Source organism: Lathyrus oleraceus, chromosome 3 (assembly GCF_024323335.1).
Source record: "Lathyrus oleraceus cultivar Zhongwan6 chromosome 3, CAAS_Psat_ZW6_1.0, whole genome shotgun sequence".
Taxonomy (NCBI): domain Eukaryota; kingdom Viridiplantae; phylum Streptophyta; class Magnoliopsida; order Fabales; family Fabaceae; genus Lathyrus; species Lathyrus oleraceus.
The window spans coordinates 11,140,970-11,155,433 of NC_066581.1; the positions used below are offsets into that span (position 1 = coordinate 11,140,970).

General features: G+C 35.4%; 1 protein-coding gene across 1 annotated transcript; it reads right to left on the reverse strand.

Moving 5' to 3' along the window:
- Positions 1 to 9,915: 9,915 nt before the first annotated feature.
- On the reverse strand, positions 9,916 to 11,574 carry LOC127132115 (uncharacterized). Its single transcript, XM_051060984.1, has 2 exons — positions 10,891 to 11,574; positions 9,916 to 10,251 (listed from the first exon to the last, which is right to left on the reverse strand). The coding sequence occupies exons 1-2, from the start codon at positions 11,509 to 11,511 to the stop codon at positions 10,090 to 10,092; spliced, it is 783 nt and encodes a 260-aa protein (XP_050916941.1). The 5' UTR covers positions 11,512 to 11,574; the 3' UTR covers positions 9,916 to 10,089.
- Between the last annotated feature and the right edge of the window lie 2,890 nt (positions 11,575 to 14,464).

The window sequence follows — 14,464 nt, forward strand, 5'->3', positions numbered from 1 at the left end:
AAGCAGCAAGAGTTATGACGGATTGGAATTTGTTAGAAGAAAAGTTCTTAGAAAGATATTTCCCTCAATCCCGATTCATGGAAGCCAAAACGGCTATCGCGGTATTCACTCAAGGAAGCAACGAGTCTTTAAATGAGGCTTGGGAAAGATTCAAGTCAATGTTGAGAAAATGCAAGGGTCATGGTTTTGATGAGCTCACTCAAATCCATATTTTTCTAAATGGGCTCCAATCAACTCACAGAACACTTTTGGATGCTACCGCGGGTGGCTCTCTTATGTCAAAAACTGCGGAAGAAGCTAACGTTATTATTGACCGGATGGCACTCAATGATCGTCAAAGTCAACATGACCGTAGTCCTTCACAACGTAAACCGGGAGTTCTTGAATTAAATACCAATGATGCCATCCTTGCTCAAAACAAGCTACTCTCTCAACAAGTGGAGCTTCTCACTCAACAAATGGCCAAGCTTCCACAGCAAATGAAGGAGATTCAAAGTTCTCAAGTTCGACATCAAGTAGCATGTTACGAGTTATGCCAAGGAGATCATCCTACTGGTTTTTGCCCTCCGCTAGAAGAAGTGAGCTATGTGAACAATCAAAATCAAGGCTATCAAAGGAACAATCAAGGTTACCAACCAACAAGGTTCAACAATCAAAATTTTCAGCAGCAAAGTCCTTATCAACACCCCAATTCTCAAGGCCAACAATCGCAAGGAGGAAGTTCCAAGCTAGAGGACACTCTTCAACAATTCATGCAAGCTTCCATGGCAAATCAGAAGAGTAATGAAGCAGCAATCAAGAATTTGGAAAATCAAATAGGTCAACTTGCGAAACAGCTGTCGGAACAAACTGCAGGATCTTCTTTCTCCGCTAATACTCAAACTAATCCAAAGGAGCATTGCAAAGCAATTTTTACTAGAAGCGGTAGAGAGTTGACAAGTAAAAAAGGTGAGGAAATTACAGTTGAGAATGATACGGATGTTGTGCTGGAAAATGAGGATGTGGCTTGTGGGAAGAAGAAAGTGGTAGAAACTGCTCAGTTCGCGCCGCGATCTCCCTTCGCGCCGCGAAAACAGCAGAACCAACAACTGATGGAAGAGCAGCGGTGTGAAGCGGAAATGAATAAGGAAATCGAACCAAGAAATAAGAAAAAAGGAGACAAAGGAGTGAATGTCATTCCAGTTCAACATCTACCATATCCGCACGCACCATCAAAGAAGGATAACGCTAGACACTATGCACGGTTTATGGACATCTTCAAGCAGCTTCAAATCAACATTCCATTTGCTGATGCATTAGAACAAATGCCACGGTATGCCAAGTTCATGAAGGACATTCTTACAAAGAAAAGGAGACACGTGGAAGACGAGACCATACTGCTTGATGCACGGTGTAGTGCTATCATCCAAAAGACTCTCCCAAGGAAGGAGTCCGATCCGGGCCGGGTTGTTCTACCGGTGACCATTGGAAGCACATACACTGGAAATGGTTTGATTGACTTGGGCTCTAGTATAAATTTAATCCCTCTCTCCATTGTTAAAAGATTAGGGAATGTTGAGATTAAATCGACGAGAATGACTTTACAACTAGCCGACAAGTCTACCACTTTACCATACGGAATTGCTAAAGACATGTTAGTGAAGGTGGACAAATTCTTGTTTCCGGTAGATTTCGTAATAGTGGAGATGGATGAGGACCGTGATGTGCCCCTAATTCTTGGAAGACCTTTTATGAAAACAGCTCGGATGATGATTGACGTAGATGATGGACTAATGAAGGTGAGAGTGCAAGACGAAGAGGTGACCTTTAATCTTTTTAAAGCTATGAAGCATCCGCATGACAAACATGATTCATTCCGAAATGATGCAATTGAAGAAAAATACCATGATGGAAAGGCCCGTCGCAAGGAGTTTCATGTCGGACAAATGGTACTGCTTTTCAAATCAAGGTTCAAGTTATTACCGGGTAAGCTGAAGCCAAAAGGGTCAGGACCGTTCGTTGTCAAGGAAGTACGGAATTGTGGAGCCATTGTAATCGAGGATCCAAAGTCACAAGAGAGTTGGACCGTAAATGGTCAAAGACTCAAAGTTTACCATGGTGGCGACATAAATCGTGATGTGGATGTCGTGTCTCTATTTAAACCGGGCTAATCAGTGGACCGTCAAGCTCAAACGACGTTAAACAAAGCGCTTGTTGGGAGGCAACCCAACGTTGTAAGTCCGTATTTTAATTTTTTTCTGCTGTGTGAGTTTTTACTGTGTTAAATTTTGAAAAAAATTGGGTTCTGGTTTTTACAGTTCGCCCCGCGAACACTGTTCGCCCCGCGAACTGAATTCACAGCTTCAGTTTGCGCCGCGAACAAAGTTCGCCCCGCGAACAGTAAATAACAGAACTAATTTTTTTTGAAATTTCCTTCAGTTCGCCCCGCGAACAAAGTTCGCCCCGCGAACTGGAAAAAAAAAAACAAACAAAAAAAACAAACAAAAAAAAAACAAAAAAAAACAAACAAACTTTTGTTTCATGTCATTTTCGTTTCATTCCTATTTTCACGAACTTAGGAGATTCTTTCAACAACCTCGCTACTCCACGTCCAAACCTCCAAATTTCAAAACTTCCCCTCTCCATTCCCTTCCTAAGAGGATTTTGTTGATTATGCTAAGTGGCCTGAGGGCAAGCCAATTTTTTTTGGGGGGTGCAGGAGGTGGTGTAAACCATGGCGATGAGTTGAAGGAAGATTGAGGAGTTTGTTGAATTTTAGAGTGTATCTTGATAATTGCATGAATACTTTTTGAAATTTAAGTGTGTTTTAATCAAATATTGGTTTGCCAACATTTTCGTTTAATTGTTCTTACTCATAAGTCAAGCTTTAAGCAACCGAGAAATGATCGCAAAGAAAGAAGCATAGGACACTTCGAGTGGTGATGATAAGAATTAGTGTCGGCATTTCAAGGTACACTTTATCGCTTTCTAGACTTAACATGAGTAGTTTGATGGTGTGTGCAAATTCCATGTCATAAATTCATTGAAGTATATGTCATTTTTGAATCAAAATAGGACTTAGCCAGTTGTGAGGAGACTTTCCATTGTACACTAAAAAGCGGGAAACCGAGCATTGTTTTAACTCATTCTTATCATGCTAAATCATGCATCAATCCATTTTCGTGTGAAATTTTTGAAAATGATAGAGGCATTGTTTGTGAGAAAAACCACTTGACCAAAAAGTTTGAATCAACTAACCTTGTGAGGAATAATCCTTAGTTAACCCCCTTTGAGCTTAATTTAGGATTCATTTGATTGATCATTGTAAAATCAATTGAAAATTGTGGAATAAATGAATCCTAATTTCTTTCGTATCAGTTGAAACCTCAAACCGAGTTGTTTGCAAAATTTTGCCTTTTGCTTATGTCTAAGTAGGGAGCATTATTGAATAAATTTGGTTTTGGAATCTAAAGTTGGGGAGAGTAAAGTGAAAAGTTGATTAGAAACTTGGAAAAGTGAGTTTCTATGAAAGGGTAAAAATATGAAAAGAAACAAGAAAAAGAAATCACCCTTGAAACCATAGAGCATAGAAAAAATTAGAAAAAGAAAAGCAAAGGAAATGCTCATGGTTGTGTGGATTTGAAAAGAAAAAGAAAAAGATAGGGATCAAAGAAAGGGAAATTGTGTAGAGTGAATCTTTGGGAATGCTCCCTTAGGATAGGCAATTTGGTTGAATTGTCTTAATCATATCCTTTCTTGTAACCTAAGCCACATTACAACCTTTGAAAGACCTCTTGATTCTCATTTTTCACATGATTTGGTACTTGTTGTGATAACCGCATGATTTGAGTTGTTGTTGATTTAATTGCTTGGATGAGTGAAAGTAACCCTTCATGTTATTCATCATTATTATGATGTGTGTGTAAGCTTGATTCAATTTTGACATATATGGCTTTGAATTCCTTGGAATGATTTTTGCACTTTACCATTTCCCTTATTCATATTTTGTCTAGAATTGAGATAGGTGAATTGAGAAAATGCCAAACACTTTTGAACCATTTGAATGTTCTTGGTAAATCCTTGTTTCAATCTTTTGTGTCATTGCTTTGATTGTAAGGGTGGAAACTTTTGTTTAGGGACAAACAAAATGCTAAGTTGGGGAGAGTTGTTAGGGACCAATTAGTACTACTTTTTATACCATTTTATTGGTCCCTTTTACCAAGTTTTGATGTAATTACACACTTTTATTCTCACTATTTTGTATAAATGCAATTAGGTTTAATTTATTTTGTTTTGAATAGTTATTTCACATATTTGTTAGTTTTGTAGAATTTTTGGATGAGAAAGCTTTGGATTGCAGCATCATAATATGGAAGATTTTGGATGAAGCTTGCAAAACAAGGAAACTGAGGCAGCTTCAGTTCGCCCCGCGAACAAAGTTCGCCCCGCGAACTGCATGACAGGACCAGTTCGCCCCGCGAACAAAGTTCGCCCCGCGAACCCTGCGAATCCAGCAAACTGATTTTTGGGTCAAAAGTGTTGTTTTGAAGGCCAGCTGTTTTTGCCATTTTGGGTCTGCCTTGGAATTGCTTTTCTGCTTTAGATGACAATGTCCAATTAGGGAAATGTCAACCTTTTTTGGTAGAGACAAAATACATTAACCTAGGGCATTGAAACATTATTGATTATCATTCACACATTGTGCTTTAGAGTTTTTGTAAGAGAGAAAAACAGAGTTTTTCTACTAAAACTTTCTGCTTTGTAACAATGGTGATGAGGAGCTAAACTCCCTTTTATCAAGATTGGAGGTAGTAGCTATTCTCATTTGTTTATGTATTCACTTTGATTTATATATGAGATAAAGATTGTTGATGTATTGAACACTGTTTTTGCTTTAAGTTGAAAACCAGATTTGAGTAGTTGTCGAGAGAGATTACTCGAGTTTAGACATAAAACAGATTTTCAAGTAATGAATAAGTTGTAGAGATAGATTTATTCATTACTATTCTTTGATATTGAACATTAAAGATTGCTATATTGATAGTTAGGTGGAGAGATCGTCTAAGGATCAATATAGTGATTATCACGATATCATTTAGACATAAATGACTTTGAGAGGATATTTGAACATCATCAATAATCTTGAATCTATTTATTTATCATAGGGAATCATAGACATTTGAAATAGTGAACTCCAATCTTGCCAAACTTTTATATTTGACTAAACCACTTAATAGTTTTTGTTAACTTTCACTTACAAAATATTTCTCCAAACAAAACAACCCTGTTACTTTCTAAACTTATAACATTTGAATTATAGAACGGCGGTAATATTACCCAATCTCTGTGGATACGATACAAAAATATTTGCCGAAGATATACTCTTTCAACAATGACTTAACACAGAAATTTTTCAACATGTTGAAATTTCCAAACTTCCACCTCAAAATTCACCTTGATCCAAGTTCCAAATGGAAAAGTGTTCAACATAAGAATTGTTCCTCTTGATCTAAGCTTTCCAAAGAGTCCTATTTCATTCATTTTGGACAAGGTTTCTAGGGATGCGCATGGTGTTAACAGACCTGCATCATTGGAGAAAATCAAAAGTTCAAATGATCACATAACATTGCCTTGCCATTCAAGCTTCATTCCAACCTCATTTAAGATGCATTTGGACCTAATTGGATTGCTTTATGGGTCTGTACACGCCCATGCAAGCTTGTGCATGACATTGCCAAATTTGGAAGAAACTTGAAGTGTACGAATAACACTTCCAAATGCTATAAATAGAGGCCCTTTGAGCTCATTTGAAAGGACCTTTGCGCGCCAGCTTTGCCCCCTCTCTTCAAAACCCTCACAATTCAAAGGAAAACCTGATAATTTTCACTTGAAAATTGAGTTTGAATCTCACTGTTTGAAGATTCAAAAACTCCAGGATCCAAAGCTTCTTTTCATTCCTAATCCACTTCTGCAAGTCATTGGAGCAAGATTAAACAATAATTGAAGCAAGCAAGAGCAAGTTCTGCACAACATTGAAGGTATTTTCCAAAAAAAATCTTCTCTTCGATTCTCACTCAATTCTCATGGATCTTTGGTTGCCTGGACATTAAAAATGGTCACCAATTTCACATCATTTGGATTTAGAATGATAGATTTATGCATTTTTGAAGTTGAGGAAAATCACTTGTTCAATGGTATTGGTCCAAAATGACCTATAATGTATCCTTATATCACATGTTCATAAAAGTTGATTTAGCTTTCACTCCAAACATCAAATTTGAAGTAGATCTCTTGAATTTAATTGTGCAACTTGGAAACATTTCATCTCATAAAAATTGAGCAAGTTATTGCCTTGGGAAGTTGACTTTCAAATTAGGATTTAGACAAAATGACCTATAATGTTCCAACATAGAAAATGATTTTCCAAGAAAAACTAGCTCTAGGTCTCAATATGAAAGTTGTTTGGAATGTCATTTAGAGTAACGTTTCTCTTGGAATCATTTTCATATGGTGAAAATTGAAGGAGTTAGAGTCTAGGGAGACCCGGTTTTGATCAGATAAATTCATCTGGCCAATCACCACCAACCAACTTGCCAACTTTCAATTATCTTGACCTTTTAGGCTTATGGTAGATCATATATGCATAAGATGATGAATTTTGAAGTGTCACTTGAGATATTTGATCAATTGGTGAAGAAGCTTATTGAAGAAGTTACTCAGGATACCCAAACAAACTAGGGTTTCCAAGGCAAACCACCTCCAAACTCTTGAAGAATACTTGATCGATATAACATGTAGAGATCATGGGGACTCATATATGATGCTTAGAGACATTATGGATCAATCCTTAGTTGTGCTCTTAGACATGAGGGTCTTAAACCCTATATATGAACTTGATAGATCAATAGGAATCCTGCCCTACCTACAAAAGAGTTAGGCAAATACAAAGACATATTTTTGGTATTTTGGTTAGTAAAATGATAATATACAAGTATGATACAATCACATGGTGCTTGGTGATCTCTCCCAAAACAAACCCAATGAAAGAGGGGTAAGGAGGATGCCAAGGTGTGATCCCAATGTCAATGCATATGATGAAATTGCATGAGGGATCTTAGGGTCAAAATTGGGGTCTTACAGCTGCCCCTATTTAAGGACAATCTAACTGAGGAGGTGAAGGTTAAAATCTTCGTATCGACTCAGTAGAATGGACTTAAATAACAATATATAGAAACAAGTTTTGGTCCCTAAGAGACCTCATGATGCATATGAATGTAAAAGCAGATTGTCTGTGGGGAAATATTGCCACAAAGGAAAAGAAATCAGAGAGACCGAATATCCACAGGAGCATAATGCATTCCGTAAGGAAAGCTCACTGGGGAGACAGAGACTCTGAGGGGATAAAAAGGGTTATGCGTAGGCCAGACTACGACTTAAAAACTACTGGGAAAGGTATTCCATAAAAAAATGGAAAGACTCGGCCTGGGAAACAAAACATCTGCGGGGGATACGAGTAGATCAGGATAAATCTGACGTACTTGAATCGTGCAGGAAAAGCAATTTCACTAAGGAAATACGCACTCAACTTAACTGTGGAAGAAATAAACTTTAACATAGGAGGAGCAAAAGTCTATTATCCACTACCGGTTACTGGGTAAGGAGATAATAAAAATCTGACAGAGAGGACACCCGTCATCGGTTAGGATGAACATATCAAGGATGACTCATTGGGAATTGCCAGGAGGGAGTATTCATTACCGGTTACTGGGTATGAATAGCCTTGTTGGAGAAAACTGCAGAAATAGGATTTACAAGTACCAGTTACTGGGCAGAAGACCAAGGATGAGAATATCTGTCACCGGTTAGAGTGAACATATCAAGGATAGACTCAAAGGAAAGAAAACCTGTCATCGATTAAGATGAGCATATCAAGGATAAACTCTGCGAGCAAGAAAATAGGAATTACATCTATCAGTTACTGGATAGAATACCATCAAAGAGAAAATCCGTCACCGGTTAGGGTGAACATATCAAGGATAAACTCTGCAAGGGGAATGAAAAACAGGATTTACAACTACCGGTTACTGGGCAGAAGACCGCAAAGAGAAGAAAATTCGTCATCGGTTAGGATGAACATATCAAGGTTTTACTCTCTGAGAAACAAAAATAATAGGGATTACAACTTCCTTTTTACTGGGTAGAATACCAAAGATGAGAGTATCCGTCATCGGTTAGGATGATCATATCAAGGATAAACTCAAAACAGGGAAAGAAAATATCTGTCATCGGTTAGGATGAACATATCAAGGATATACTTCCTGGGGAAACATAAAAAATGAATCCACTGGGGACTCCACTGAGGAGAAAACATGGGTACTTTTGTGGGGTATTGGGCAAGAAGTAACAAACTGCAAACTAAGAAGAATATTACCAGTTACTGGGTGATAAATTCTTAGGGGACCCAAGACATCTATCTAGGTAAGATCTAGAAAGAAATGGTCAATCAAGACTCGACCCAAGGGGAGTGGTTCCATCCAAATAATCAACTGGGGAGGAAACTGAAATAATAATCATCCACGAGGAAATAACTCAGTAGGGAAAGGAGAAAGGTTAAAATCTTTCTGCTTAAAGGGCTGACACTCTACAATTGAGGGATAGCAGACACCAAATTCGGGGGTTGGTTATACTAAGGGAAGATATTAGCATCCTAAGTATCTATAGTATCCTATAGGAACCTTTCGAAAGTATTTGTGCTATGTTATTGTTTGTTTGCTATTGTTTGAAAATGTTTTATCGGGAAGTACCTAAAGGTTTTATTAAGTTTGCTCGCCAAAACTTCGTTGTCACATGTCTACGTATCCTTATAAGGATGGAATCAGAGCAACCGTAGTTCACCTAACTACGGGTGAAAGAACACTTGGTAGTGATCAAGGTTCCAAAGGGGGAAGTAAGTGTTCATAACAGACATACTTACAAGAGTTACAAACTCTTACTTAAATCTAAGTTGAAAGTGAGAATGACTCTAACAAGGTCAAATGGGAACTAGGGATTGTTAAACTAACTATGGCATTAAGTCAATAAAGAGGTTTTTCCTTTGGATTTGGGCAAAAAGATAAACAAAGATAAGCAAGATGTTCAAGCATGACATCAACAAAGATAAATAAATGGTAAAGAAGATGTTCAAGCATGACATCAACAAGGACAAACAAGGATGAAGAAGTTGTTAAAACATGACATCCACAAAGATAAGCAAATGAAGAAGATGTTCATACATGACATCAACAAATATAAGGATACGTAGGCATGAGGGTCCTAATCATCACCGAACACTCTATCTATTTCTTTTCCTTTCCCTTATCCTTTTGCGAGTAATTTTTAAATATAACACCCGTTCGAGTTTAAAACGATCGAAACGGTTCCCATTGAGTACAATGAATGTTAGAGGTGCTAATACCTTCCCCTTACATAACCGACTTCCTTATCCAATTTCTCTTTCCCCCGAGTTTTATCAATGTTTTCCCTTTCCTTCGGAAATAAATAAAGTTCGATGGCAACTATGTTGTATATTCGAGCATGCGATGCGTTCGCATATATTTCCACTAGCTTCAACAATGCATATCCCATTTTCTCTTTATGAAAGTAGAGAAATACTTGCATGAAAACACACACAAATCCATATTCTTAGAAACATCTAATAAGAAGAGATAAAATTTTAAATTTATTTTAAATTTAATTTCTTTTTTAATTAGAATCATGGAGTGGTTATGACATGAAGGAGAGAGAAAATTTTAGTTTTATTTTTTAATTAATAAAAAAATTGTGATTGATTGTGTTTATATCTATCTGTTATGATTGTTTCTATCTAAGAATTTTCCACGAAAGGAAACTTTAAACAACAAGAGAGTATAATAAAAGATCATGAAAATCTAGACAAACTAGAGGGGAAAAAATCTTCATTTACAGAATACTCATGGTGTAAAGTATTTGTCCAAGAATATAGATCACAGATAAAGTTGCTATGAATCACATTACAAGAGCAATTAGTATGCTATCATCAATCAGTAATGAATACAGTTTGATCCAAAAAAAGGGGCAACATAACAGAATCACCTAACCCACCAATACACAACCTTTACAGCATAAACATGCTACTAAACAACCAAGTAGAGCACCAGCAAATACTTGAGATGGGGTGTGACCAAGAAGTTCCTTTAGCTTCCTTTCGCTAATTGGATGACCTTGAAACATGTCAGCCACAATCATATTAAGCACCTGTGTCCAGCCATACACAACTTTCTGGTCAAAAAATTTCTCCATTAACAAAAGGTAAACATTGTCAAACAACCACATATAAATGCTTGATTGTAATTTCCGATTCTTTCCAATTCAAGGAAAAACGTTACTTTGCTCTTCCTGTATCATTATACTGTCAAAACCAAAGTAACATGTTTCAAAAGCCATAATAAGTCAATTGCAACAGAAGCTATATTTGGTACCTCCAAAGTGAAAGTTGAGGTTATGGGGCTTTCCATAAAAGATGTCGAAGAGGAATAATAGGACCTTGAATACGATAGATGTGTAATATGATTGATAGTATCTTGATTTGATACAAAAGACTAAGCACTAAGCCAGTCCAGAATACACAAACTTAATGTTACAATTCAAAATTAAAGGACATACTTACAATTGACAAAAAATACACAACTCAGCATAAGAATGAGCACAACAGGTTCAAAATCAATGAAATTGGCAAATCTCATAGTTTAAAATTACTACAATGGCTCAAGAATAGCAGCAAAACTCCTAGCTACAAAACTCCTAGCTACAAGCACAAAAGCTAACCTAATCAATCTACTCTATAAAACAAGACGCAGCAAACTAAAGAAGTGATTGAATTCAAGAATAGCATACCTGAGCTTGCATACCAGCATGTCTTCTAACACCAATGGCATCATACATGACAATAAGAGTAAATCCCAAAGAAACAGGAAAGAGTGAATCAGCAACACCATGAGATAGAGCAACAGAAGTGGTGAGAGCAGTACATAGTGCAGAATGAGAAGAAGGCATTCCTCCAGAAGCAAACATGAGTCTCAAATCCCATTTTCTTTCCATACAAAAATTCAAGAAAACTTTGATGGATTGTGCCACAAACCATGCAAACAAACCAGAAACAAAAGTTGGGTTGGAAGCCAAAGTAGCAACAAAAGGACTAATCTTGACCTTGGCGTTAGCCGTTATGCTTAATAAAGCGACTCCCAAACCTCCGTTTTGCAAGTAACAAGACCCTTGTTGGTTTTCATTGGAAACCCTGTTGTGGGTTGTTAAAGCTGCCACCTTTTTGATGATATGCGCGAAAGGGAAAGAAACCGAAGATGGGTTTGGTTGAGAATTGTGTGAACTAGTAGTTGTATTAGATTGAGATTGATGAGAAGAACAAGAAGTAGTGAAAATGGGTGTGAGGGTGTTGAAGTGAAAAAGAGGGTGAAAGGATGATTGAAGTTTGAGAGTTAGAGGAAAGAGAGAGTCCATGTGATTGGGTGGTAGAGTCAAGAACACCTTTGTTTGGATTTGATTAATGAAGCATAATTTAATCAACTCTTAGGTATATTCCTTTTAAGACACTTCAATCTTAACTTCAATTTAATTACAAGTTCAAAAAAATACTCGCTCCCTCTCATAAAAAAAATTATATTTGAGGTTGAATGGTTGTTAAAAAAATAATTAGATTTTTTAATTTTAATAATAAATTTAATATTATTTAATTGTTGAATAAAGTAAAAATTAATTAATAAAGTTAATAAAGAAAAAGAACAATAAATGTTACTCTATATTAATATTGTAAAATTAATATTGTAAAATGTTAAGTATTTTGCGATAAAATTTATATGAAAAAATTTATTTGATATAGTAGGGCAAACTAATTATTTGATAACTACTTTTTAAATATTTATTTATTTTATTCTTAAAAACTATTTAAAATAATTTTTGAGTTTTTAATTTTTAATTTGTTATTTTTTCCTTTATTTTTTATTATTTTAAATAAAATTTATTTTATTCTTTATAATTTATAATTTAAAATAAAATAAATATGTTTTAAATGTATTATAAAAAATTAAATTTTATATTTAAAATAATTATGAATCTCTTGCTACAATTTTTCGTTTCCCCATCATCTTCTTCCATTCTCTTCCTCCGCAGATTTTAACTCTACTCTATATTGTTCCTCACTCATATTTCATCATGTTATTCGTCGCTATATTTATGTCATGGTAGACCTAATTGGCCGGCAATCGCGACCCAAAGAAAATAATGATTCGCTAAAATTGTTCAAAGGAACTACAATGAGAAAAAGTATAAGAGATTCTAGGTCAAGATACATCAAACAACTCATCGAATCACACATATAGAGCATAATAAGTTGTTATAACTGCTCTAGTATATAAATGGCAGTGGCACACACGCTAATTTCTGATACAAAATTTCAAATTTTGAATTCTATACATTATTCTCATTCACATACTGACTTGCATTAGACTGCTGACTTTGCAGGTTAACTTCCTCTTCACTGCGTTTAGGGTTGAAGTCCACAGTTGTTCATAGCAACCAGGTTCTTCAATCAATTATGATTCCACAACAGAACAATAACATCATATATGAAAACCGACTTCGAATAACTTATTTTTTAAAGAGAAATAATTTACTTATACTTTTATTATTAAAAAAAAGAGTAATATAGTTAATGACGTGATGGTAAAAATAACTATTGTAAAATGTAAAATACATTTTATTAAAATTGACAAAATAAAAACAAGAAAGTACTATATTTATGATTGTATGTTACATTTATTTATTCTGAATCCAAAACCAATCTTTAAAAAATTATTAAATATTTTTCTATATTTTTCTTTAAATTTCTTATTTTAGATTTTTCATTTTTCATTTTCTCCTAACTTGCAAATAGTACCTGTGAGATCCATCAAGGGGATTATATTTCTTATTTGTTTTTATTTTATGTCTTAAAAGGATTTTTCCCGTGGTTAATTTAGTTGTAAATGGTGACCTTTGGACTCTATTTGTGATTTTCTTTTAAATAATTTTTTTTCCAAAAATAATACGAAAATAATCATTATTTCAAAGTATTTATCAATATAATTACTTTTTCAAAAAAAAAATGAATCAATGTGTCATTTGCTATGGCGCGTGCAATGATTCAGCTGAACAAAGGTGTCACTAGGAATGGTGCATGCATGTCTAATTTACCACATGCAATAGCGCATGCATAATCCACTCAATGGATGCGCCAATGCATGTGGCTACTGCTCCCTTTGCACGTCTATAAATACAGCATCACCCTTCCATAATTTTTTACACATCTTCTTACTATCTTCTTCCATTTTTCTTCAATCTCCTTCAATTTTTATTTAAAATGTCTTCATATACATGTCTTATATTCATAAAAGAAATGTCTATTTAAGTTTTTCGACAGTGCAACCTCCGATGAATGTCCGACTTTGGAATGTAGGTACGTTCGAACATCTTAACAGGACCTTGAACCGTTGGTTAGATGGAGACATTGCAGAGGATGAAAAGATCAGAAGAATTCAAAGGTTTGATACCACGTTCAACCAAAATGGAGAAGTTCGTTTTTAGGTGAATATTAAAACTAACAGAGATGCTCACATGATGATGTATAGTTATCACAAAATTGTTTTGATGGTCGTAATCGCATAGTTATGTTGTTTAGTTGTTGTATTTGTTTGTGATGTTGTTTAATTGTTGTAGTTATTTGTGTTTTGTTTAATTGTTGTTTAATTGTTGTTTAAATTATTGTTTAATTGTTATTTTCAAGTTATTATAACTGAATCTTATGATATTTATGAAATGAATGTTGTTTTTAATATAAATCAAAAGGGTTACAATTAAAATTGTCTTGTAGTGATTGGTCCAAGATTGGACAATTTGTACGATTATGCTCGGGCTGGCGACATGAACTACATAATCTCACCATTTTGTTTGTCGTATCCATTTAGGTTCGAATACATGTGTTGTTTGGGCGACCCTTTTTCTTTCTTCGCATTATTTCATTGTGCTAGAGTATGTCCCTTTGATATGCAAACCAACAATTCTCTTTTGCTACCACCGAAAGGCTAATTTTGTAAACATTGCATAGGTTTATGACATTGTAAACGATGGATAGTAAGTTGGAAGGATCTTGTTGAACCTTTGAACATGTCGTTATGACATGGGAGTAAGGCATATGAAAGGCTTGAAACTTTCCGCAGTCGCACCAACCTCTATCTAGTTTCATTCGATAGTGTCCTCTCGATCTTCCTTCATTGTGATCCATTGACTCAACAGCATTGAACTAACCTTTAGTATGGTCAAACACTATGACCACATGTGTGTTAGCTTTGGCAACTTCATCTTTAATGAATTTTATTGAAGCATTATTGAACAACTGCCCTGATTGTAACACTGAACT

What these genes read in the sequence shown, in the direction of transcription:
- LOC127132115 (XM_051060984.1), bottom strand. Translation starts at nt 11,511, where the DNA reads ATGGACTCTCTCTTTCCTCTAACTCTCAAACTTCAATCATCCTTTCAC. An exon ending in ATGCTGGTATGCAAGCTCAG is followed by an intron (nt 10,252 to 10,890) that starts GTATGCTATTCT and finishes GGCTGGACACAG; the next exon opens with GTGCTTAATATGATTGTGGC.